The sequence below is a fragment of the Rhea americana genome, unplaced genomic scaffold (genome assembly GCF_003343005.1).
Source record: "Rhea americana isolate MKP2758 unplaced genomic scaffold, rheAme1 scaffold_175, whole genome shotgun sequence".
NCBI classification, from domain to species: domain Eukaryota; kingdom Metazoa; phylum Chordata; class Aves; order Rheiformes; family Rheidae; genus Rhea; species Rhea americana.
Window position 1 is genome coordinate 1,207,338 of NW_028185872.1, and position 27,156 is coordinate 1,234,493.

At 37.3% G+C, this 27,156-nt stretch overlaps 1 protein-coding gene and 1 non-coding gene across 14 annotated transcripts in view; both read right to left on the reverse strand.

Annotated features, from left to right (window-relative positions):
- Nucleotides 1-598: 598 nt before the first annotated feature.
- The window catches only part of TEX14 (testis expressed 14, intercellular bridge forming factor), a 68,645-nt gene continuing 42,087 nt past the window's right edge, over nt 599-27,156 (reverse strand). Inside the window, exons 4-34 of one of the 13 annotated variants that reach the window (XM_085301317.1) lie at nt 26,625-26,739; nt 26,160-26,325; nt 25,286-25,422; nt 24,494-24,575; nt 23,888-24,018; nt 23,260-23,373; nt 22,706-22,829; nt 21,543-21,721; nt 20,392-20,543; nt 19,471-19,661; nt 19,088-19,238; nt 17,755-18,734; nt 16,510-16,616; nt 15,372-15,451; nt 14,573-14,836; nt 13,921-14,021; nt 13,498-13,617; nt 12,805-12,883; nt 11,997-12,087; nt 10,920-10,982; nt 9,717-9,844; nt 9,186-9,373; nt 7,522-7,567; nt 7,020-7,091; nt 6,061-6,138; nt 4,421-4,538; nt 4,113-4,208; nt 3,585-3,632; nt 3,022-3,131; nt 1,816-1,879; nt 599-1,645 (exon numbers count right to left, since the gene is read on the reverse strand). In XM_085301317.1, coding sequence (XP_085157443.1) covers nt 1,609-1,645; nt 1,816-1,879; nt 3,022-3,131; nt 3,585-3,632; nt 4,113-4,208; nt 4,421-4,538; nt 6,061-6,138; nt 7,020-7,091; nt 7,522-7,567; nt 9,186-9,373; nt 9,717-9,844; nt 10,920-10,982; nt 11,997-12,087; nt 12,805-12,883; nt 13,498-13,617; nt 13,921-14,021; nt 14,573-14,836; nt 15,372-15,451; nt 16,510-16,616; nt 17,755-18,734; nt 19,088-19,238; nt 19,471-19,661; nt 20,392-20,543; nt 21,543-21,721; nt 22,706-22,829; nt 23,260-23,373; nt 23,888-24,018; nt 24,494-24,575; nt 25,286-25,422; nt 26,160-26,325; nt 26,625-26,739 — 4,412 coding nt within the window. In that variant the 3' untranslated portion in view covers nt 599-1,608. Of the gene's footprint in view, nt 1,646-1,815; nt 1,880-3,021; nt 3,132-3,584; nt 3,633-4,112; nt 4,209-4,420; nt 4,539-6,057; nt 6,139-7,019; nt 7,092-7,521; nt 7,568-9,185; nt 9,377-9,716; nt 9,845-10,919; nt 10,983-11,996; nt 12,088-12,804; nt 12,884-13,497; nt 13,618-13,920; nt 14,022-14,572; nt 14,837-15,371; nt 15,452-16,509; nt 16,617-17,754; nt 18,735-19,087; nt 19,239-19,470; nt 19,662-20,391; nt 20,544-21,542; nt 21,722-22,705; nt 22,830-23,259; nt 23,374-23,887; nt 24,019-24,493; nt 24,576-25,285; nt 25,423-26,159; nt 26,326-26,624; nt 26,740-27,156 lie in introns of those variants that run through there. The other 12 variants (XM_085301316.1, XM_085301319.1, XM_085301318.1 and 9 more) reach the window with 12 other exon arrangements.
- On the reverse strand, nt 26,944-27,154 carry LOC146597920 (small nucleolar RNA U3). The gene has a single exon (XR_014895380.1). It is a non-coding gene; the product is annotated as a small nucleolar RNA U3 (small nucleolar RNA).

Sequence of the window (27,156 nt, forward strand, 5' to 3'; positions counted from 1 at the left end):
CTACTGAGGACAGAATCACACAACAAATTTGATTTACCTTTTGCATGCGTTTGTCGTTACTGGCTGTTCTGAAACTTGCAGCAAGCTGCAATGTAACACAACGCTGTTTGCGGTGCCTTGCCAACGTAAACGAGGATTCTGTACGGGCAGCTCTCATCAGAGAGTTCAGTTTCTCTGCCCGAGGCAACGGGACAGGACTTGTACACCCAGGAAACAGCATACCTGCAGACCAGCCCAAGCCACGAGCCCAGCTTAGAAAATACTACACTTTTACCTGGACAGAACAGTGTCGAGCACAAGTGTGAACAGTTCCCCCAGCACTCACGTTGCTGTTAAGCCGGGTCATCCCCCAAGTATCCCCCTGGTTGCTGGCGCTTCTGTTTTACCACTATGACTAAAGAAAATCTTGTTTCACCAGCATGGATGAAGGACGCTTATCTTTTCTTGAGACCTTCTAAAGAAAGCTCCCCTTAATCTGCCTGAGTTTGTGGCAGCTTTGCTGGAGGAGCTCTTGATCGTTACCTATCTATCATATACATAGTCTAATGGCAGGAAACAGTTGAAAACAAGTAAAAATAAAAGAAACCACAAACATGGCAACATGGTAATCTTAACTTTTACTGGTATTGTTAAACCAAATGAACTAATTTAATAGTTACAGATAAGCAGAATTTCTGTACATGAACGATGACGACAGTGCAACACATAGTATACCCCCAAACCGCATAAAAGCAGCTAAATCCCTAATGTTTGGTACAAAGGTACCAGGACAACCTTTAAGCTTCCTGTACCGAAACAGTATTAGTAACAAGGAAAGTTAAAACATGAAGTTGCTGTGCCCATCAAAAAGCCTCTTCAGAGTTCAATTATATCCAGAATTATCTCTTCAGATCAAACCTACCAAAAGTACAGTTTGATTAAGCAACAGACATATCTTAATAATACTAACGAAGGTTTTCTCATATTTTTGTCTGACACTGGCAGTGAACGTACTGCTCCACTTGCAGTCTCTGGATAACACTGGCGTTTTCTCATTAATTTTCTGCACAGCAATTAGTCCCATTAATCAGTCAAATCAGTTCAACTTTAGATTACAAAAACACCAAGAAAAGAGAAAACAAGAAATTACCTTGTTAAATTTAATGAGCAAGGAAAAACACACACACCATGTAGGCTGTAACACAGTACTCCACACGCCAGCCCTGAGAACTAAACAAGAGCCTTAACAGCAGCCTACAGAATTACAATCATTTTGTCCATAATACTGGAAGACTGAGTAATGCAATAGAGCAAGAAATTCTTTTGCTTAGGAAAGCATGCACCTACAGGAAAAACAACTTCATAGCAAGCTTACAAGGATGTGATATTCAGAAAACAATTTAGTTTTGCAGTATTATGGATACTGTCCTTGATATACTATGATAGCATAAAATAAGAACTGCTTTAAAGTAAAACACTAGGTTCTTTTCTGTGTTTGCTGCTGCAGTTAAAGGCAGTCTGAGGATTACAATTGTTTGTGTGGCCAAACGTGGTTGTAGTTCACACGTTATACTGTACAATCTGCAGTAAGCAGGTGATATATTAGAATTTATTCGCTATTCATTTTCATCATTTAGGAGAGCTTCTCTGATCCAAAACAATTACCCTGTAAGGAGGAAAAAGAAAATAGTGTTACACAATTGGTTTCTTCTTATATTAACATGTGCAAGCTGAAGAGAATGGGATTTCACAATGCCCCTTTTGCCTCCTGGGCACAGAAACCGAGAGGGAACGTACAAGTGTTCTAATTTCTGCCAAAAGCCCAATTTAACTCACCTGAATGGAGAAGGCCAAGACAGTTGACGCCGTAAGCGCAATTTCTGATCCTCATGATGTGAGTCTACAAAAACACATAAATTCAACACAGAACCAAGAACAACAACATGTAGCCACACAACACTTGAAAGAGAAAGCTCTGGTTTTGTCTGCACATTAAGAGCATGCAGAATCAAACACTATAGTTCCCCTTGCTAAATCCATTAAGTTGCATTTGTAATCAGAAACCAGCCTCAATTCTGTTGCTCTGTTGGGTGTATTACCCACAACCCTCTGTGATGAGAAAATATTCCCTGTTTTCAGAAGCTGAAGCCTGATCTTAATTCTCTAGAAGTATGACAGCAAATGGGGCCATATCTGTTAATGTTACGCAAGTAACAACCAGAATTCTTTTATTTTCGTATCTCTGGATTTAAAATTACCATCAACAGTTCCAAAAGTAACCAGTGACTTGGGACATTTCAAACTTGGGGTGGTCATCCAGAAAGCTAGACACTCGTATTGTAAAGCTGACTGCTGTAGGAGATTTTAACTCTTACAGAAATGAAGATTAGCTTCAAGTAATCTTACATTAAACATTGAAAAATCAAAAGCTCTCTCAGAAAATGAAAGGCTGTCTTAATTTTTTTTCTTTCCAGACAAAATACAAGCTCTAACATATTTTTACAAAGCAGTCTTTAATTGACAAATATTGATAATAATGGGAACCCTTTACTTGAGCCAGAGAATAACAGCCAGTTTTGACAATTCCTAATGGAGATTTGGAATTAAGTAGAACTATACCAGAAATACAGTATGTATGTATGTGTGTGTATATATATATATGTATGTATGTATGTATACACACATATGTGTACCTGTGTGTATATATACACACACACACGCTCACCAGAAATACAGAATGTATTTTTCTTTATATTTAGATCAGATGGAGAACAGGTATGTTTATCTGTTATCTTATTTCCTTCTTTTACATAATTCTTTGTATTCTGCCATGACTCAGCTCACCTATGGGCCACAGATTTTCTCACTGATCATCTCGTATGCCATAATGGAAACTTTAGCCAGAAAGAGATTCTCTTTCTGCTTTTTAAGGAACTGATCACTAGGACTACTCTGTGCAAGCTCAACAAGTTCAGAGCTAACATTATAATAAAAGAGCTACTGCCCAGCAAAGCATCTAGTAGCTTTACAGATTAATGGGACCTTCAGGACTCCTGGTACAGCTTTCTGGCCCTCTGCTTTCTCCCCTTGTTTTGCATTCCTTTACTCCATTCTTCTTTCCACCATCTCCTGGATCGTTCAGGTTTGCAGTCCTTAAATGACAGAAATTTGTATGTCATTCCAATCCTCTGTATTTTCCTTTAGAGAGACTTAATACAGAACACTAAAACAAAAGCCTCTAGAGATATTAAATACCTTTTTATTTTTCCCCTGACCTTTAACGGGCAACTTCTCTCTCTCTCACACACACACACACATATATATACACAGACACCAAGACTACAGAAGTGCTTTACATCTGTAAGCAGACTCCAGTGATTCCTTGTGTATCAGCATTACGTGAATGTAGTTTGACTGTAAAATGGGCTTTGGATTGAGCTCTTTATGAACATGGCTGTATATATGTTGCAGGAATCTGTCTGCTGGTAAGATCCTCTTGGTTATCATGACCTTTGCCTTCTATTAAAAAAATTCTGATGTCACACAGAAGACTATTTTGTGTTTCCTTGTAAAATATACCTTAGGAATGACTTATGACTACTCACTGGCATAGTGTAGAATCTTTCAGCGTTATTAGGCTCGGATCTTTAGTTCTAAGAGGGAATAAAAAGGTATTTGGGACATACACTTTTTAAGAAAAGGTGAGGATTGTATTATTTCTGCCATTTTCTTCACTACTTCATTGACATTGTCATGTCAAAGTATGATTGTCTTCTCAAATTCTTCTTTAAAACCTTTCCTAAAGAGTTTTCATGATTCTGTTCTCCTAATATATATTCTTCTTTCTTATTATCTCAAAAAATCCACCACTCTTGCAAATGATGTCTAATTTCTGTAAAGATGATGCACTACCTTCCAAGTCTATTGGAAATGTTTTGCTAAGATGATTTCCTGTCGGTGGAAAGCAAACATTATTCTCCCTCTTAATTTAGCGCTAGGAGAACAGCCTCCTGGGGAATTCCCCAATACTTTGCTGCCTAAAGAGCAGCAGACCATTTTCTAGAAAGTCCCACATAGGTCTGTACACCGAAYGTAAGATAAACTTAAGAACAAATTATGAATTATCAACTAACGTAAGACGGTGCACTTGAGGATGTTCTTGGTTCTCCTCATCTTCAGGAATTGTTTGGAGCATTCTTTCTAAAATATCATCAAGAGTAGAATGAGCCCTGTTGAATAAAAGATTTAAAATGGATGCTGGCAAGCTAATGTTAGACATTTCAGAAGAAAATAATCATAACTATCAGGTTTCTTAAAGGAGTTTACTCACTATAAGCATAGAATCTTGACAGAATATACTGGAACAATTATCCTAAATTTTTGCAATGCATAGCCAAATCTGTCTTAGAAACAATATCCTTATCATCCCAGTCTTTCATACCTTTCTGTTTCCTCTGCGAGATTTAATGTCTCTTCAGTCCATAAGCTATGATCTCTCTTCTCATTTCTCTCAGTTTCCTTTTTTGCCTCTCCCTCTTCTATTTTAATTTGATTGGAAACTATTCACAGAGAAAGATTTTAGTTTAGCTTTGATATTAGCTATGAAGGAAGATACTGAAGAAAATGTGTGGTTTTTTATTGTACTTGGGAAATTTTCAGTTGTCTGTTTCTCAGTTATTCTTTCCTCAGTCATCTGATTTTCCACCAATTAAGTAAATTCACAGTAAGTTAGAAGTGGCCAATAGCAAGATCTAGATAAATATTTTACTCTGCCACGTTTTTAGATTCAGAAGAGTGAATATTTTGCTTCGTATTAAAATGGAAAATGCATGTGGAAATTAATCTCTCCCCTTACTAACTTGGGTATGGGAGGAAAAATCAAAAGGAAACCTGTAGATGTTAGCTTTGTTACCCTATTTAGCAAAAGCCAATGATACTCCCCCTCCCTGACTTATCTCACTGAGTTCTGCTCCCTACAGCACGTGAATATATTCAGCCACCTTCTGCTAAGCTATGATAAGCAGGAAGCAGTAGGCTGTCACAAAAATGGAGTCTGAAATAGCTGTACTTTATGCAAATACAACAAAACCACAGTGATTGAACAGCAAGCAATACAGGCTGCTGCATTCCTTACCACCTAAAAACAAGATACTCTTATGAATAAAGTCACAGTAGCTTCTATCTTTTGGGTAACAATTTTAAATGGAAGAGATCTAACAAAGCTGCAGGATAACAAGCACCAATATCTTTCTCAAGTGACTATTCTATTTAGCTTTTGTACGATCTAACTCATGTTCTCCCCTCTTTTTTTTAAACTGCTCTTCCACTTCGCTTTCTGACTTACTGGAAACAGATGTAGGGCAGAGTCTATAAAGAAAGATTCAGGTTTTCTGCTCCTCTAACATTATTTGCTGTCCATTTTAAAATGATCTCCCACCCATCACTATTTGGAGTTTCAAAGGCACAAAGATTCACTACTGCTATCTTTGGTGTCTTTATGACAGAACAGTAAATGTAATATTGATTACCCCAGTGGCTGCAATTTTCTTACACCATGAGATCAGAAGTGTTACCTCATTACAGTGAGGAAAAAATAATCAGTTAGGGTACACTGGCCACTTTCTTGACTGAGCCACCTGCTCAAAGTGGAAACACTGACTTTCTTAAATCAGCTGCTCACCATCTTTACTTTTATGGGTTTCATTATTTATATTTGGACACCGCATACATTGCAGAAGCATGATAAAAGTAGAAGTTTAATTCAGATAGCTCAGACCTACAGATCTTCCACACCAGATCTTTGTAGACTTCAGAGAAGAGAATGCACAGAAAACAGCAAATACTAAGACTTTTTGCCACTGATGAAGGGGGAAACATTTCAGAAAACACTGTATATGATATTAAGGCAGAACCCTCTCAAATTTCTGTGAAATTTGCCAAGATAACCACCATACAGGAAAAAAAAAAAAAAAAGGTTTGTCAATACAGCTGAATATTTAGCTACAAGTATTACAGTAATTTTGCAACAATGCAAAAAAATGTTTTGTTTATAATCTCTATGTCAGACTATTGTCAACTAACCTTTTATTGGCGCATCACAGTCACACAATGCCTTCTCTTTCAAGTTTTGAGTGGTGGAATCTTGCTGCTTTAAATATTCTGATAAAAACAGCATATTTCCTTACTGATCTAGATATTCTTTCTAAATTGCCTTTTATCATTTAATGTACCATCTTTATCTATCCAAACCTAGGTGAAAGCCTCTACATAGTCTGTAATTAGTTCATATGTTCATCTTACAAATTGACTCTGACCATGATTTATTCACTTGATGCCAGTCTCCAAGTTCCTTGTTTTAGTGAATGAGGAAATAAAGCAATTAGAACATGTCTGTGTGCCTCATTTCAAAAATCAGCACAAGAGCTATACACATTTAACTATCTGAAAGTGTGGTGTTTATTTAGGATGAGTTTTAGCTGAATAACCAAGGTAAACCTTTCTGCAACACACATACTAGTAGAAATAGTGAGTTTTGCTGTGTTCTGTCTGAAGATCTATGCAATTACAAAAAGAAATGTAAATCACAAACTAAGCTCTGCAAAAACATCTGAGCAATGCACTTACCCAGTCCACATTGGTTTTAATGGACAACATGTATACCTCTGTGACACCTGCTAAAACTTTAGTCTACATGCACACACAAAAACAAACACCCCCCCTAAGTCCCCACACCCACTCATCTCAGTGTTAAATTATATCTACACTCAGCAGGCTAGGTGCTGTCATCAGCAGCAACTAACTGTTGTGTGAAATGCAGGAACTTCAAGAATTAACTGATTATGGAGAGCTTGAAGCCAGTTATTTAAGCTGCAAATGCCTAACTTCCTAATCACTGACGTGACTCCAGCTGAATTGGAAGCTCTTGTGTATTTTAGTAGTGAATTATTTGGGAGAAGTCCTGACTGTGTACTGAAGTACAGCCCTCATCTTTAAAATATGGCTGGCAAGCTTCGTACCATTTTGGGTAAAGTGCCTCTTACCAATTTCATCCAGTAGCTCTTGGGCTGGTGGAGGCAGCTCATCAATGAAGTGGTTAGATGTCTGGGATAATGCTGAGAGAAAAAAATGTCTAGTTAATTAACAGTGATTAATCCATAATAACTGTGACATAAGCTTTGATTATGACAGCATCTCACTGACATATTTCATTTATCAACCTTCCTGAGCCTAGCTCATTCACATTCACCTAAAGATCCTTGAATAATTTCAAAATGGAAAACTCATCTACAGCTAGACTTGCACATAAAGATCTCAGTACTGCAGTGCACGTTTCAAGCCAATAAAATCCACAGTTCAAATGTGGTTTGAGTAGAGGTCTGAGTTCTTAGGTTATAGACTTTGTGTTTGCACCTGTAAGCTAACAGTTACTAGTAATACACAATTACTTGTACTGTTATTTATCCCTATATAAAGAGATGCCCAGGAGAAAACATAAAGCTGTAAAATTTCTTTTGAAATCTGAGTGTGCATGTGTAGACTTACCAGGTTCCTTCCTGGGGCTCCTTAAGGATGTTACTGACAACCTGCTCTGTGCAAAATCATACAGAATGAAACAACAATGTAAACCAAAGGACTTCTTCAATCTTCCCATTCAGCATACTAAGTCCAAAATAAGGTAAGTAAACAGCAAACAGTTCACTAATTTTTAATTCAAACTGCTCAATCAGTTCAGAATATAAAAACCAGAAGTAGCATACAGATAAGCCAGTTATTTCAAATATTTTGCTTAGCTAACTTTTCATGAGACTTTTTGCTGATCTTAAGGTACTGTTAGCTACACAAACTTTAACCTTTAACAATCATATGGACAATTGGACCAGAATGCTCAGAAAGGACAGTTCTGATGTCTCTTAAGATACCATTCTCTGTTTTGAGATTTTTAATATTAAAGCTAGGCACACTCATAAAAAGCAAGAGATCCCCCACAAATCAAGAATTTGTAATCAAAGCAAGCCCTCAAGGTTCTCAAAGGAACAGTTGCTGCATACACTTAATTCCAGAGGAAATTTTAGACAAGAAAGTGACATAATCAAATATCTCTGTAGTGCCAGTTAAGGCAGCACAGTGCTGTTAATGGGTTTAATGAATCCCAGCAGTCTGCTATGCAAAGCCAATGATGCTGAGCTGACCTGTTGACAGTGAACATGGTCACTACTGTTCTGGATGAGCAAATTCTAATTTAATCTTTAAATGACAACCCCATCAACGAATAACAGTAAGGAAGGCATAAAGGCAACTACTTTATACATAAGCAGGCTAGAAAGGCAGTTAAGATAATGTTGTGGCTCCAGAATATTTTCAGCTCCAAAAAAGGTTACTAGAAATTGCTATAGTGACCTTGGAAATTGTCAACTCAAGAGAGGATTTTTTGATGCAGCAGAGTTGATAACATTATGCCAAGTCTGTGCATGTAATAAAACGGACAAACTTAATCCCCTAACACTAACACAAAGGCTTTCTGAACATTTGTGTGCATCCACCCTATCCTTATTACCAGAAGCCTTCCATTTGTAATCTTTTTCCTCAAGGAGTCACTCATTTACATGCTTGTTTACCTTCCCCAACCACAATTTTAAAAATTCTTCAGTCCCACATTAAAGTTTACATATTTAACAAACACACACAGTTACTTTCATTCAGATTTAACCCTCACTTCTATACAATCAAAAAGCTATAGTTCACAAGCAAGCTGAGAATTCAGAGAGGTTCAGATAAGCAACCTGCTGCTGATCCACCAGAAGATGAACTTCCCAACCCCTTTCTCTCCCCCCTCACCTGAATCTGCCAACAAAAACATACCTTTTCTACTCAGGCAACTTGCTGATACTTGTTATTTTGCTGTTGCAAGATTACTAGACCTGATGCAAGGCAAATGGCAGTTCTTTATGGCCAAAGAAGGGAGTGCAGGCAAGTCCATTTTGATAGAGGCACACATCTACACAACATTTGGGGCAATGGGAAGCCAACCCCTTGTAAAATCAGTGGCACACATGGACTGCTTTGAATTCAATTAGAACTTTGTAACATCTACAGATCTAACTCTCCAAAATGCTCTTATTTCTGTTTCTCGTCTTGTATTTAAGGAAAAATATTTTTAAAAGATTTTAAAAGTCTGGCTGGCATAAGGAATTATCTCCTAGACTTACAAGCTTGTTCAATCTAGAGGAGTAAACTCCTGAAGAATCAGAGGAAATTTCAGTGCTCTTTTCCTCTTCATAAGCTGTACTGAACGTCCTGGACACTGCAGAGGAAATCTCTTCAGGAATCCAAGAGGAAGTATCCAACACTATTTCATTAGAGTGTCTGTATTTCTCAGTGGCTACTGAGAACTTTTCTTCTAGAATTAAAAAAGATGACAAAGATAGAAAACTATTTGGGGATATTTTTTTTAATATCTTAAAAAGTTTTGTGTACCAGCTAAATTGAACAGGAGACTAAAGAAATTATTATCCATAAGTGATCTCTTAGCAGATTTCTGCCTGGGATTTCCATCTTAGATACTAACAGCCCAGGACTTTACCAACTGAAAAATTTTTACTACTCTATTGCACAAAGTTAAAGTGCAAAGCACAAGGTAATTCATTACCTCTAAACAATACTTAAGTTCAACAATGTTGAGATCACTTTAGCAGAAAGATTAAGTCAGTCACTGATTCCTCCTTCCCCTCTGCAGTTACCTGAGCCGAGTGGAGTGCTGACACTCGTTGGTGCATGACTCCCTCTGGGTGTTTTACAGTTAATATCCTTAGAGTAGCTCTCTTGCTCACAGGAAATGCTTGACAAATCTTGAATATCTGTCAGTGATCTAAAAAAATTGAAAGATACTCTGGCAGTTAGAATATCTACTTCTTATATTTCTGAATTACTAAATTCTGCTATTTTCAGGTTCTTTAAATTTCACTTTGTTCAGTCTTGTCTAGCTTTTCAGAAGGAATTTGGACATTCCCTTTGACAGCTTCTCACAGAATTTTTGGAAGGCTAAAGAACAGCATCTTCAATGTTCCTGCAAAGACAGGAAAAAGTTAATTAACAGCTTTGCCTTCTTTTATGGAGCTTCTTCCTTTTAAGAATTCTTTTATAAGAAGAAACTCAGTACATTGCTTTCAAAAAGGGTAAGAGCTTCAACTGTGAACCAGCAGGTACAAAACTATTTCCAAAGCCAAAGGAAGATCTCAAGGCTTAACTTAACAGATCTTTAATTTTCTTTAAGTCTTAGAAGCCTTTAAAAGAATTACTCAGATAAAAAGTGATACTTCTAAATAGATAAACAGGCAGTGACATCTACTCAAATTAGAGAGGTTTTTAAGCAGCTGCAGAACCAAGATATTAAGAAAACTAACATCAATTGCAGATATACCCTTGTTTACATTTTTCTCATGTATTGATCAGATGTTGACTGCTCCCAAATCAATAACTTATATTCAAATCCCAACTATCTATAAAAAGAAGTTAACTTTACCAGTTAATTCATAAACCTATTTTGCTAGTTGTTCCTAAGAATCACAATCACTAGTCTATTTTGTAATATTTATGTAACTACATAGTAGCATTTGTTGCTTAAAATAATTAATTTTCTTCTATGTACTTTGTACAGAATAAAGAAGGAAGCTTATACATAAAAATGAAGAGGTACACCCAAATTATAATAAGATAACTGCTTATGAATATGAAAATATTTCAGGTAAGCTAAGGTATATGATTGCTCGTTTATATCAATCTCCCAACTTATCATGAAAAATATTATTTCAATGCTTTAAAAAGTATTCTGTCTCTCAATTTTGGTCTGTCGTATGTTCTCATTTTGTATCAACAGAAAACTTCTAGAATGGTAATAAGCCAACCATGCCGCAGTTTCATTAGGGAACAGTCTGTGGCCTTACGTATCTTTCTCTTTGGATTCTTTCAGTGGCTCTCTTAGAATCACTTCTTGTGCTGCTTCAACACTGGAATGAGGAGGGGGGGAAACTAATATTAATTGATCTTCTTGGAAAACTGAAAATAAATTTTTAAAGAGAAAAGATACTGCATACATTTAAAGGACTACCTTCTCTTTGGAAAAGACTGAAGCTCCCCCCCCCCCTTTTTTTTTTTGCTTAAAGCCTTAGACGACATGGAAAAGAAGAGCTAGACGAAAATGCGATGGTAAGCACATTACAGACTTGTATCTAGTACAAAAAACACTTCTCTGACATCAGTAGTTTCCAAACAAAAATAACTGAAAGTTAAATAAAACAATGTAATGATGTGTATTCACAGATTTTTAATCATCCTTTGACTAGTCTGCACTGTAAGCTATTGTCTCTCAATTACAACAGTCTTCAAGATCATGAAGTAATGCAAAGATGATTACTGTATCTTTTTAAGAGGAATATACCTCTTACAGTATGGAGTAGTGATTCTGGTTGACATCTCTAGGTATTAGAAAATACAGAATTCACAAAAATACTGGATATAGCCCTCATGTTTGACAGACAATGAGACTGTAAGTATCCAAGCTCAGGATAACAACATCTGTAGGCAAGCTGCACTGAGCACACTCGCATCATTCTCCCCACAGCAGGGGAAAGGCACGATCTTCATGCCACTTGAGCTCTAATACCAAAGCACATCAAAATCCAAAACTGATGACTGAAGTCCTAATTTGAATTATATTTGCTCTGTTTAATACTGTTGTATGTCAGTGCATAAGTAATTGTAATATACATTACTTGTTTTTTCTATTTTATCTCCCTCATTAGGCAGATAAAAAGAGACTAAACACAGTCAAAGACAAAGCCACGAGACTTGTGAAAGTCCTTTTAATATTTTCTTGCCAAGAAAATATTATACACAGTTTATCATTAGAAAACATCATTGGCATTTTATTTGAATATTAGATATATGAGCAGAATTAATAAAGAGAGCATACTTTATAGTCTAATTTATGCTTGAACTAGCAATGAAAATGGTCTTTCTACCTGGCTACAGGCATATGGCTAAGTTGATTCACTCCTAATGTGTTACTGCCAGAATTCTGTGCTGCTGTGCTGCAGAGTAATATTTTTCCTGCTGAATACAAATAACAAATGTTCCCTGTTATTGGGTTTTGCAGGTACAAAAGAAAATAACACAACTCATTGAACAGGAAATTACAACTTTATTGTATTTTTTTAGTTCTAGTGACCTTCGTTGTTGTCAAGAGACAAACACATTTTTAAAGACACATTTTTGTAAACATACCACAGCTGCTAAATAGTCAACCACTGGAGCACTGGGGAACACTGCGATATTTACAAATTTGAGCCAAGTAAGACAAATGATAGAATAGGTGAACAATGCTGATCCTTGCATTATTTTGCACACACATTATCAGAACTCAAGAGACTTCAAACAGTAAGAGTATTATTGTATAGACACAGCTCTAATTGTTTCCAGCGCCATAGCAAATTATAAGAAAAAGTTAACTTAGCCCTAGAATGTAAAACAAAGATTGCAAGCAAGTTTTAGGTTTTTAACAAAAACACAGTAACCGAAACAGAGTAAATATATGATCACTGCACTCCACAATATTTCACCGAACAGCATGCCCAAATCTCAACTTCCCAAATCCTCCATGCCCTGAACTCTCATTAATATAATGGAGATTAAGAGACAGAGTGGCCCAAAAGAATCTAGCTTCAGCTTTCTAACAGGAATGTGGCTCACAAAAATGTAAGTGCAACAAAAGACTTGTTCTTGCTGACTCAAAAGGACCCTCAAAAGAAAGAGCACATTTAATAGCAATACCTGATCCAGCATCACTAGATATCTGTTTCTGTACATAGACTTCTTGAGTATCTTCCAATTTGCCCTCAGGATTTGAAGTCTGAAGTGGGAGGGGAAAAAAAAAAGGGAGGGGGAAGTAAATTCAATTTCTCATAGGCAAGTTGTGAAGTGTGGGACAATTTCTATAGGATGATGTTCAAAGTTATCAGAAGGGAGACACATACACTTCAAGAGCTGGCCACTGTGAGGAACAACAGCAAACAGCATGGATTGGATTTAATAATCCATACAACTACTTTCAAATCTTCCCTAGGAAATTAATGAAGATTATTTTAAAACTATGGAGTACTATGCTGGATAGAACTAGAAAGGAAAGGTTGAGATTATTAGCAGCTTTAAGCTTTCCTCAGCCTACAGCAGCATAATCTTATGGCTCCATAGATTACATGTTTTCCTAGTAAACAAACTTGAAATAAGAAAATAGGCTTCTGTTTTTTCTGTTTTGTTTTGTTTTAAAGGAACAGCATTAGAATTTTCTGACTCTTAGGTAAATCTTTATTTGTAGATATTCTGTCAAAAGAGAATAAAAATTTTTGTTCTTTGATTTTCTGCAGCTCTTCTTCAAAACAAATGGGAATGTAATAAAGCCACATTTGGTTTTACTTACTTCCAAAGTTCTTGACATAGATTTCATTCCTAAGCTGTGATTTTTACCTCTAGTTCTGAGTTTTCTTGAACAGTGGGAGGAAGGAAATAATCAGGATCAGGAGTCAAAAATTCTTCAGACACATCCGGAGATGAATCGGGGGAACAACGTAATTCCTTTGAATGCCCCTGTGAAAGATGTTTTTATTTAAGGAGCTTTCTCCACTCCCTTTATGAAGAATATTTATTTTAGTCAATAATGTTAAACACTACATCAAACTGAAACAATGCTTAATTTGACCACTCTTTTTCAGTCCTAGCTCCTGATGCTTAGATTATCCTCATGGTTTATAGAACTGGGGGGACGGACTGCTAACCAGATTGCAACTGAAAAGTCTAGCTGTCTTCATAGCTCACTGTGCAACGTGCAGAGACTAAACTGTTGTATAGTTAACTAGCAGAAATTAAGACTTCTTGCATTACTATACATACTCTGGAGAGATTCTTGACTTGTTGAGGAACAACTGAATCCTTTTGATGGGCTGTTCCAGATTCTGCTTGCTTATCTTTTGATGGTGACTGGCAACTTCTCCCTAGTATGTCACAACGGATGTAATTATTATGTGAAGAATAATGTGGACTTAGTAGTCAGAACCACTGATGGAATATCAATGAGAATAAAAACAGTAAAGCTACATGATCTGTCAGGAACATGCTGCAATAACGACAGTTAAACACTTGCATCATTAATCCAGACATGTGAAGCTTTCCTTGTTCCTTTATCCATAACTATTATGAGAGCACTTATCTGCTACAGTGCTACAGAAAGAGTAGCTTTGATGTCTGACTGAAAAAAAAAAAAAAAAGACAGCAAAGCATGTTCCATAGATTTGAAAGCTTTGGGTCTCCAATACTGACAAGATAATCAATGATTAAGGGTGTCTGAGCTCACTGGACACTACGTTCATCTATTAAAACATAATACTTTTCTTAGTCTATTATTTACATTCTTCAATGACTAATCCACTGACCTGCTTTTGAGGAAGACTCTGTAAGAAAAGATGGCCAATTACTGTAACAAAATCACAGAAGCTAAAAGTCTAGTGGGAGTGGGAGAGACAAATTTTTTTTCCTGCAGTCTTACCTCCAAGACTGTTGAATGCAGATTCTAGATCACTGTCCTCAGACTCAGACCTCTCTTCACTGCCCAAATCCTCAGCATTGTCATCTACCTTCCACCTGCTATCTTTTTGCCAGTCTTGACTTTTTTGGACTCTGATAGTGACATGTTGAAAGGCTTCCTTTATACTCTCAGCTTCACTTTCAGAGGTATATTCACCGGGTGGATAAGGAGAGATGAGTTCTAGCTGTCCTGAAGCCACTCTTCTGGCCATCTGTTTTACTTCAGCTGCACAAAAGGAAAAAAAAAAGTTACCTGTCCACACAACAGATTTCAAATTGTCAAATCTTTCCCCATGTTTCATGGTGTCTGCAGATTTGGAAATGTTTAAGTCATAACATGTAAATTTCTTTATCATCAGAAGAGTTAAGCTTTCCTTAAGAGAAATGTCTAAGAACTGCAAAAGCTGATGGGGACAGGTTTTTATAAGAACGATATTCATTCTTTTGAATTTTGTATTTTTCATGCTGTACTGCCATCCACTGGTCATTGCTATACTACTCTCTCTGAATTATATGCTGTTCATCCCCTAAATCCTCAGAACAGAGTCAAAATCGTGGTTGTGGTGACTCCACACCTTGAATGAACAAGACAGAATCCTACTTATTTTCCTCCAAGAAGAGCCTAACAGAGTTAAGGCATACAGAGTTAAGGCCACACCAGTTAAGGCATACAGATCTTTAAGTGACAAAATGTATGAAATTTTAACACACCACTCTGCAAGCAAGGATCACTTACTATAACATTGAATTGATTTACTTACTCCTCCATTCTGATTGCATCACCCTTCTCTCCTCGCTTATTTTGGTACTGTAAGTTTCAGATGTTGACTTGGGACAGCACCTACAACAGATTGTGAGGAGCCACAAAATTAATTCACAAGCGTATTGTGTTAAATATTTGCAAGTCTGTAAAACACTAAGTTTTTTCAGTGTTAATCTAAAGGTTCAGAGCACCCATGCTCTAAAAACCCCAATGAAACACACACATTAAACAGAACTAACAGAAGCTTAGAAAGCACAGACAGGAACTTAGGTCTACCACAGATTAGCTAGACAAGTGATAATCTAGGTTCTAGATTTCAAAGGCTGTCAACTACCTTCAGATGACATATCTGAACACTGATATACAATGAGGGCCAGGCAGATTTGTATCACTAGGTCAGTAAGTTGATCAATGGACAACTACAGACAGTAGGGACAATATTTAAAAAACACACAAACCATCCACCACAGCAAACCACACTAACCAATGTATGGTTTAGCAAGATTATTCTACACTCACAGCCCTGACATAGGGCCTAGTCCTACATCTATGAAAGCCGAAGCATTTCCATGTAGAATTGAACGAAGTTGCACACAGAGAGCGGAACCACCCTAACCATATCAGTATTATTTTAAACTTCCTTACTAGATTGCTCTCCTTAGACATTGTCACAGTTCAGGACCAACCTACTTTACACCACCCCTTGAAAACTATACACATTTCCACATATATTTACGTATGTCTAATGATATACGTAAACATACTTTTCTCTCTATATTAAAGTCACTTAAATATTTTTAAACAATTTTAATACAGTGAGACATCATTCATCACACCAGTTTCTACCTCTGCCAATTCTAGTCCTTGGGTGGTGACCACAGACTTCTGGCAGAAAAGCATTTGCAATGCGTCAGATCGCAGCTCCTTAACAGAAGCTGCCTTGTCGCAGTAGTTACCCTGTCAGCTCTGCAGCTGACAATGAGTCACAGCAGGGTCCTAATTGGACGGGTGGCTTCTGGCTTACTGCGAAAACATTCAACGTCATCTTTAACCCTGGATGTGGCCACTTTTGACAGTGGCTACAGCGAGATGAATCTGCTGGAATTAATTCTTTTGTGAATACGATCAGAACTCACCACCTTTCTTCTTCAATTCCACTTGCTGCAGAACGTGAGTCACTCCCTTTCTGACACTGCAAGTTGAACTTTTTTTTGCATCTCTGAGATCCACGTGGGAGTAATTGCTGAAATGAGTCCAACAAGCCATGACTCAGCACACGTCAGGCACTCTTATGGCAATTATTACTGGAGCTATGAGGCATACTAAGAACCTGACCACGCAAACTGTATTCCCAAGGCTTTATTTCAGTAGCACTGCTCATGTGAAAGGATGACAGCTCCAGGCCTTAATCCAGTATAAACCCTGTTACGGATTTCTAGCAGGTTTCATACATGACTGCCATAACACGTGGTTCCACAGGGAATAATTTAAGATTATTCCCACAGCAAATGTGCATAGATTTCTTTCGTTAYCATTCTCTTTGGGCTAAGCATGTCTACTACTTACCTTTGAATAATCACAACGATCTAGAAGTTATTATGAAGTGATAGCTCTGGCTTCCATAACCAAGTATACAGACACTTCCCTTCCAACACCTTTTTCTGCTTGCTCTTTTCTCTCCACAGTCCCACATGCATTTTAGTACAAGATTTTTTTCCCTGCTGAGGCACTGGTCTAATTTAATCTAAGGTCTAAAATTATTTTAAAAGGATCCAGGAAGAACAAGTCATATCAATGTACTGTGAGCCAAAAAAAACTGCAGATGGAGAAGATACAGCAAGGTCTCCTTATGTGTGTGTTCTAATGTTTTTTTTTTTAAAAAAAAAAAAAAAGACAAATGTGAACAGCATGTGTTAATGATGCATTCCTGCATGCAAAACTGTGCACATTAATATGATAATCAGGACAGAAAAATCCAATTCAAGGCCATTTAAGTATAATTTGAATAGTTTCATGTCATGGACTATCAGTATAACAAGTAGACTTGAAACTGCTCAAAATACTAGTTAGACCAATCCAGGGCCATAAATTAAGCTATAATGTATGTATGAAAAAAACAAAACAAAACAAAAACACAAACACACTAGTATTTTGTGGAAATAAAAGTAGTAATACCACTGCTACACCACTGAACTGCCCGTTCTCTTTTCCATGAGCAATGAGTGGCATACACATATTTTAAAAGGTAGAAAAGCTATAGATTCTGCCCTTGTTTTTGGACAGCATTCAGAACCATGTCTCTATTCACTCCCAAGATTCTGCTAAACAGTAATTCTGTTCTAATAGTAATAAATGCACAGTCACCCTGCTCAACACTTTACCTCATGATCTAGTTCCATCTGATCATCCAGGCTTTTCACTGTGCTGAAGCTGAGTTTGTCTTCATTTTCAGTCTTACTCCTCTGATGAAAGCACTTCCCATTTTCATTCTGGATTGTCCATGTTCCCTCAGATACTTTTGGAATAGCTTGGAAATAGTCTTCAACCAAAACACCTTGTGCCTGACATGTGATCAGTGGTGGAATATAGTCACTTGATGGTGGACCTATAGCCTTCCATAAAAAAGTATTAACTCTGGAAAATGGGCTACTGGTATTTTGAGGAATATTATCAGATCTGTTCCAGGATCTTTCTAGAAAAATCTGCTTACAAGTCTGATTCATTTGGATTTCCTGAAGCAGCTTCTTTTGCTTTTCAGTGGTCTCTAATTTGTTTAGTTTCTCCTCTGTTCTGCACAGTGATCCTGAWGCCTGCTGCAACATGCTCTGAGCAATCTTTAGATTCAGGACACATTTGCTGATGTGCTGTCCAATTTGGGATGAACTAGTCATTCTTTTCCCAGCATCTTCTCTCACTTGTGATCGTTCGCACAGCTGAGAGGCCTCACTTATCCTTTCTTCCTCTTCTGTAGTGTACTCTGTACCCGATTCTGAAAAGCTACCTTCCTCATAAACTGGTTTTTCCTCATAGTGCATTCCAGGGGGTGCAAATAGGTCTCTGAGGGTAGTCTTATCTTCTTYTTTTTGCTGTCTTTTTTCATCCTTCAGATTATGACCTAACACAGTGCTTTCCTCCAGAAAGTCTTCATGAAATTCTGAGTAATCAGCAAAGATTTCATTCATTTCAAAGCTACAGAGACTCTCATCCACATCACTGACACTGCAGGTCACCTGGAGTTCAGAAGCTACGTCATGACTTTTTTCCTGGGCAACTGGCTGTAGACTGCTTGGTGTCTCACCATCCACCAATAAAGCCTCAGACTCCTCAGGGAAATGAGAGTATCTTCGGGCAGTGGATTTGCCTTGGGGCAGAGGGAAAGGGGGAGGAAATCAGATGTTAAGCAGTAAGCTATTCTTCCAGATGCCCATTGCTTCACATTGCTTTCACCCATTTAGGAATCCATACATTTTATTTATCACATAAGCAGCCTTTCATGCCCTCTACTGAAGACGATGTGCCTGCACTTCAATTACTAATAAGATGTACAGTCTTGAGTTTTACTAATAATTAGGGTGCTAGCTAGAATCCAATTCTCATAGCCTTCGTCTTCAAACTGTGCCACAAAATCTGCATTTTAATCATTAAGACTGTATTCATGCACTGAGGGACACACTAAGTGAAGGATACATGACATCTTGCTGAAATTAAACTCACCAATCTCTGTTATCTCTTCTCCTTCCAATCCCAGTGTTCTTTTCTGGTAGTTAAAAGCTGATGCCAAACAGATATTTATGTCAGCCAAGACAGCAGACCTTTGTGCTTTTGGTATTTCATCAGCATGACCAGTTTGAGACTCAGTCAAGTCCTGTAATACGAGAAATGCTATAAAATACAATTACATTTCACAAAACAATGCTTCCAGCTTCTATTTTAGGTGATCTGTCTCCATGATCAGAGAAGGATCCTCTCAGGTTCAGATGTGACACAAAAAAATCCTTCCACCTAGATTTAAGCAGAATGTCCTAAATCTGAATAGACATTAACAGACATTTAAACGCCATTTAAAAAGCAAGAAAGACTACAATCTTGGAAGTCACCTTCAAGTCATTCTTCATCAAGTACTGAATATCCTGAAGGTTCATAGAACGGTTCTTCTGCTTAGGTTCTAGCCCTGACTTTACAATATCATAATAGGGTTTTGGAAGTCTGACATCCGCTTCTAAATGCTGTCCTGAACTTATGAGCTGTTTAATAACTGAGTCTTCATGACCATCCCAGGGAAGTGTCTCTGCAAGACATGTAACAAGACTTTATATGTTACAAGCTATGTATTACTGAAAAAAAAAAAAAAAAAAAAGTCAGAGACAAAGAAGTATTTTCTGAATGTTCCATAATTTACAGCTTCTAGCACTCAGTTCAGTCCAGTGTCTCCTCTCTATCTACAGTCAGAAGCAGATGATTTCAAGGAAGCTGAAAGAAATCTCTCTGGTAAACAGCTATAGCATTCTCAACCAGTTGGTAGAAAGCTTAATTTTCAGGGTAATTGTTTATCCTACTTCGCTGTCAAAGTAGTCAGGGTCAATATATATGTCATTATCTGAAGTTCATCTCTAAGTTACGTTAATGATCAAAAGGATCAAAGTTCTACAGGCTCATTTTGCACTTTGCAAAGCATTAACTGAATGCTTTGTTGCCCTTGCATTAAGAGGAATGCAACAACAGAAAAAAAACACTACAGAAAGTTGCATTTAACATCTCTCCTTAATCTCATTCTTCAGTTATGCAATTTTAAACTCTTCGTTTTATAAAAAGTTCTCACTTGCTTTTATCATTGTCATTAACTTCCCCCCACTTTGCCTTGAAGTTTTCTTCTTCCAGGTTAACTCTACATGTGTAATCATGGCAAGGTATTACACAGTCACATAGGGAAATTAAACAGACATTCGAGGGCCGAGAGTCCACACTGAAAACATTCAGTGGACTACCCTCGTGACAAAAGTTTAAATCTACAGATATACCTGTCAAGGCCTCCTGCATTACTGTACAGAAACTATAAATATCTGACTTGACTGTGACAGCTTTTTCAAGGATTACTTCAGGAGAGCACCATTTAAACAGCTGGACTGGGACAGGAATACGAGTCAGATCACTGTGTTCTCCTCCATCTTTGCTGTATCAAAAAAAAAAAAAAGTAGCTATTGGGATACATAGAACACTCAGCTGAAAGTTGTGTCATTTGGAATTAAGCATGTGAGTTTGTTACTTTTTTGTTTGTTTAAATTATTCCCACTCTCCCCACATTTACCAAAACATTGAACCTAGAAGGTCTAACGTAGACCCGCAAAAATCTCTAATATTTTCACAGCAACAAATACTGTACTTCAGCACTACACAGTAGAGACCTCTGCTGGTGAAAGTATTTCTTTCAAAAATCTACACTCAAAAATAAATCAAAAAGTTAAAAAATTCCCAACGTTTTTACAGGCAATCCTTTAAGTGTGCTCAGACCATAGGCAAAAGACAAGAAAGCAGCACCTAGTCTGTCAAGTATTTGTTTTGCAGTGTATACTTATGTCTATAGAAAAGGAGGAAGCCAGCTTCAAAACAGCAGGTTTTTTTTTAATTCTAAAGTACTAAAGCCTCTTCTTGTCTAAATTTAATTCTAAAGTACTAAAGCCTCTTCTTGTCCCTGGGTATTCTTAACCACCCGTTCAGTGAGGTGTGAGAGCCTCAGCCCTTTTAGGACAAGCCTCCCTAAGCACAAGTGCATTACAACAAAAACAGGCTGAAATTACTTTCAGCCCAGCAACAAAATTAGTGACTCAAGGAGGAATTGCATCTCCGTTCACTAAGACTGGGTTCTATTTTTCCATGACAGTACTTTTATACTCCAGTAAAGAGCTTCTCTTACAAGCTTCCAGTCTCAAATACTTAAAACTAACATAAAAATTAAGTGCACCTGAAATTTATGTTACTTGCAGTGAAGTTAATGTACCTGAAAGCAGTAAAAATTGAATTTTTTACTCCTGTTGCCTCACTTAGAGGGAGGAGGAGGGTGTGCCTAGCAATCAATAAGTGCATCTGCAAAATCACACCATCAGAATTTAGCACCAAATTCAGCTTTACTTGTGTTTGTCCACTTCACAGAAACAGTGAGGCAATTCTTTACCTCTCTATCATGTATTCCAAGTTGCATAACTTCGCCTCACCAGAAGAAACAATTTGAATCGCATAGGAGGTAACTGAACGGTGGATAAATCCACGGGAGTGTAAAAAACGCAAAGTGTCATTAATTTGAAGCAGTAGATGTAAAATTGTCTCCATGCGCAGCACAGGGAATTCTGAACGCTGAAAGAAAGAGAAGTTCCAAATTGGCATTGAAGCCAATTAAAGCATGATACAGTGAAAAAAACTATTATCATACAGTAGGAGGCAAAGAAAGCAAAACTGAAACATAATCTAATAAAAGTCAGATAAATTGCGCTTGTTGAGTAATGTACATGTACTCAGGATCAAATCAAGTAGTAATACATCAAACAGTAATTAATGTATCAATTAACCCCAAATTCATCCTAAAGCAGAATCGACTCTTAGAATTTCCTGCTTTTGTCTGCAATTTCTCCAGTAATTTAGATGTCTGCGTTCAATCCCTTAAAAAAGGAAAAATGGGGATTCAAAAATGAAAAAGAGGAAAAAAAGTGTTGAGAGACAATTAAAAACCACAAATTAGTTGGTGAAAAATAAACTGCTACTGAGCTCAAGCCTTTACTTTTACACATGAGACATATAGTTTGCAATAACCTGAATGGAAACATTCTGGGGGGAAAGTAGGTCTGGTCACGTTTGCCATGTACAAGCACATGCAGAAAGTTAAATGTTCAATTAAATTTCACAGCAACTATTTTGAAACCAATACAAAACCAGAAAATCAATGTAATTGCACATTAATCAAGGATATCAATGAATTCCTATGAATTAGAAGAGATGCGGTAGAAAAAAACCAAACAGGTACTCAAACAGTCCACAGGACTGTCCACTATGCAGGATTAACAACTCAACTGCTCCTTCCACTTGACTTTGGTAACAAGAAGAGCAACATGAAATGTATGTTCTTCTTCTGTATCTAAAACCTAAAAGGGCACTCCTATACGTCCTGCAGCCAGCTGGGACTAAGAACTACCTGCGTCAGTTAATTACACCTCACAAGAAGGGAAAGAAGCCCCTAGCAGGATAAAGCATTTGCCAATGGCAAACCTTACCAGCCTTACAGATCTAGTTACTGAACTTCAGCCTTTTAATTAATTATTATCTAAAAACAAATATTCCAATTACCCTTTCATGGAGAATGCTGTACAGAGAACCAAAGTTAACCCTCTCATATACTAAACGGGTTTTTTCCAAGTCACTAGACAGACAAACAGACATCAACTGCAGCAAATGAGGATGACGAAGTTTACTGCAAAGGGAGAGGAAAAAAGTTTAAGGCAAATCTGAGATTAAGAGAGCCCTGGCCTTTTTTACCAAGACAACATGAATCTTTCCAATTTATCATTAACATACAAAAAATTATAAAAGAATTGTTGATTATGAGTCATTCAGGAAGGAGTACTTACTGCTGCTACTAGGAGAACCTACAAATACGTCACCCAGGGAATGTACAATGCTGTATTCACACAGATGTAGAAGAGAATTTCATCTCCTCCCACATTAGCCATTACAGGGAGGAAAGGAGGTGGGAAGAGATGAGAGATGGAAGACGACTTGTATTTCTCATTTGGAAAGAAAGCACAGCTTGGCAGTTCTCCTGAGGTTATTCACACTTCCTCATATCCCTGGAGAGACCCAAACCCCAGAAGCACTTGTCACCACTACAAATACTTTCTTACCTGCTATATTCCTGCTCTGCAATAAGAAGATCAGCCAAGCGCAGTTTACTACAGTTCTGATGGGGCTCAAAGCTGAGTTCCTTCACTGTAACTCTGCTGCCTCCCCACATTAAGCTATAAGGAGAAATGAATTTCTACAAGATACCTTCTGCAATATATTTTTTTCAGTTACAGGTTTACTTAAAATTATTTTGTAATTCTAACAGCTCGAACGCTGTTTCCTACCATTAGCAACAATGGCATTATTTTGATGATCCAGGCAACAGGCATAGTCTTCCAAATTAACAATAAATTCTCATCCTGTTAAAGACTAGGTGTAGCAGGACAGGTTTACTGTCCAAAACCACTACCTCCCCATGACCCAAGGCAAAGAACGATGACAGTGCAAAACTCCTCTCAGCCTACTACGATACAAGTCAGATCTTTGGGAGGATTAAATTACTAATTTGCTGATTCTCTAGGTATCGCTTTGAGGCAGAACTATTTGCTATAGAATACAAAAGATTAAGAAGAAAAAAGGCTCAGGCTGCACTTACAACTTTATAGTTTTGAGCAAGTGGACCATAGACATACATATCCAGAGGCCTGAGGTGGAGAGAGGTTAAAAATCCTTTTGAGTCCTACTCACTTTGTCATGATCATGTATGGCCCAACATGGTAGGAAAACATTGGTTCATCATCTGCCTGAACCACTTCTTTTTCCCCAATAATAGGGAGAGACGCCAAGTATCCAAGATGTCTGCTGCCTGTAAGATAAAACTGAAACAAAACCAGAGCATAATCAAAAGGAATATGCAACAGTTGCCAAGACCGCATCCACCAGACTCACAGAAAACCTTATCATCATCACTGCAATAGAAAGATTAAACGTAGATTCTTAATACTGCCAAAATATCAGTGTCAAAAGCTTAACTTTCTATTGCAGTGGAAATAAGGACAGCTCAAACAGCCACTAATAACACAGGTGACATTTCACAGGTGAGTTTCTACTGATTGTTCCAAAACAGCTTCCTCCACTTCCTCTTCCTCTACGTTAATGATAGGACTCACTAATGACTAAAGGCCTGAATATTTGGGCTCTCCACATTTTTCCCCACCATTTCAGCAGGAATAAGTATGCACCAATAATTAAAAATAACACAGGCAGGGTAATTCCTAAGACGAAAATTTGTCTCTTAAAAACATGAGAAACTGTACTAATATCATTTGAAAAGCATTATCCACAGCATCTTACCTTTCCAAAACCAAAGCTGTAAATGTTCCTGGCTGAATTAACTCCACCTTTCAGAAATCTACTGAGAGGACTCTCAACATTTCTAAATATCAAAAACATAAGCAGTGAGAACAACTACAAAGGCCAAGGTTTGCATGAAGATAAAATGCATAAATACTGCAACAGCCATGCACTTTAACTGCTGTGCTTAGTTGGTCCCACACTAAAATCGAAAGACATTCTCACCGGTACAATTAGATACTGAAATTCCAATTTATTATTCAAGTCATTAGCATTTTTAAATGTGCTATTATGATATGTGTTTGTTTAAAGCAAGTTAGCCAGAAAAAGAAAATATATATATATATATATATATATATATATATATATATATATAGGCCAATCGCATAACTTTGTTCACAAGCATGTATTTTTCTTAACACATATCTGACCTAAAAAGACATAAAATGGCTATTAACATCCCCTCGAAAGTTTTGCAGTCCATTTCAAAGATCAAGAAACTGAAACTACTTTATACTACAGCTACTTTAATAGAATATTTAATAGAAAAAATATTAAAATATTCTATTTTAGAATATTTAATATTACTAGTTGCAAAATTAAGTAATATTTACAGCTATCAAGTTTGAAACTCCCATAACAAAAAATAAAGATATTCCAAAAATATGTTTAAACAATCAGTTTGGGTTTTAAGTAGGATACTGGGGGAAAAAAAGTTAATTTTAAGATACTAGAATAAAGAATTTAAATTCCTTGCAGCTCAGTTCGTTAGTACTTGAAGTAAATTCTTACCCTTGAACGAGGCCACCAAACCTAGATGGACTACGAATCAGTGCTTTTGATGAGTCAGCCTTCCTGAGTAGATCAGAGGGAAAATTTTGAATGGCAGCCTGCATGTGTGATGTACAACGCTGTATAAATTCTAACATCTAAAAAAGGCAGGGGGAAACATTATCTTACAGTTCTGAAGTACTCTATTTTAAATAAACAAGCCATAACTAAGGAAAAAAAGGTAACTTATTACTTGCAACATTTAAATAGTAATTCCAGCAAACAGATACATAGAAAAGCTTTTCAATTACATGAAAATGTAAAAAGCTAATTTAAACACTAAATGACTAACACTTCAGGACATGACAATTCAACCACTGAAAACTTTAACATTTTAGAACAATATTATAACAACAAGAAAAAGGAATATTACAATATTACAGTTTTAAATCAGCATTATAGTCATGAACAAGCCTTCTTACTGTATTTTGCTACCATGCTAACAAAAATGGCATTTATTTTTCTTGACAGTGATCACTCAGATTGAGGTACACAGAACCCATGAAACTAATGGGTTTATTCCTGAATTACACATACGTGCAAACAAGCTAGATACGTCAGGGACTGAAAGCAAGGGCCTGTTATTCTCCTCGTAATACACTCATGCATAATAGACCAAAGAGGTTACAGACCCAGACAGGCTCCTGCACCTCAGTAACACTTTGGTTAAATAATCTGAATCAAGAGGCATTTTTCAGAATACCATTACTAAGGTTGAAAATTTTTTCTAACACATAAACCCCCAATAATGTCTCTCCAAAATGCTGAAGTTTCTTTGCAACAAGATGTGAACACTACCTAGCGCATATTCAACACATATACATACACAATATACCTGAGCACTACTTTCTTTTCCAGCTGACATTGCCCAGTATTGTGGATTTTTTCCATCTTTATCGTGTACTCTCAGATCACCTCCTCCATCCAATAATTTGCTAAGAATCCACTGATTTCCTGAGAATGCAGCTGCATGGACTGGGGTGCTTCCATCATAACAGCGACTGAAGAAAATTAAAGGAGAAACATTTCAGCCTACCCTTAAAACACTCACCTAGCTGTTCCTTTGGGGAGGGGGGAGTGACATACCTAGAATGTGCATGTATTCCCCCAAAACAACACATACCCTGAGGTATGGAAAATCAAGCACCTACTTACCTCTGAGGATCTTGGGCTAAAATAGTAAGAAGCATCTTAAGCACTTCCGCATTTAAAGACAGCAAAAATTGTGTATTGCACTAAAAACATTAGAAGATAACGTCGGTTTCTATTTAAGAATGGAAATGAACGTTTTCTACTTAACTGATTAGGGTCTGAGCCATAATCCAACAGCACATCCACTATTTTACCAAGACCTAGCAACGCAGCAGTGAAGAGAGAAGTTTGACCCACGGAGTTTACCGCATCAACAAAAATACCTAGAATAAAATAAAATATTAGGAAAATGTCTAGTTTTCTATTTTTCCTACAGAACAAAAATGGCTGGAGCTCATTAACTCTGAACATTCATGTTGAAATACTGGAAATAGGAAAACGAAAATATTCACAGAAAGAAGTAGAAGAAGTCCAGAAGCCCCTCTCCCACATCGCTCTATTTTTGCACCAGTGTAAAAAAGAGGCAAACCACTCAGCCCGTGTTCTCTCCCTCCCGCCGCCCGGAGGCGGCGAGAACGGTCATCAATGGCCCGCGGCAGCCGCGCAGCAGCGCCGCCAGCCCGCTTCGCGCTCAGAAGAGAACACTACCGCTCCTCCTCGTGGCTTGCGAGACCAGTCACTTTCGATCACACTCCTCTAGTTACCGACTACAGAAATGATCCCTGAAAGTATAGTCTTGC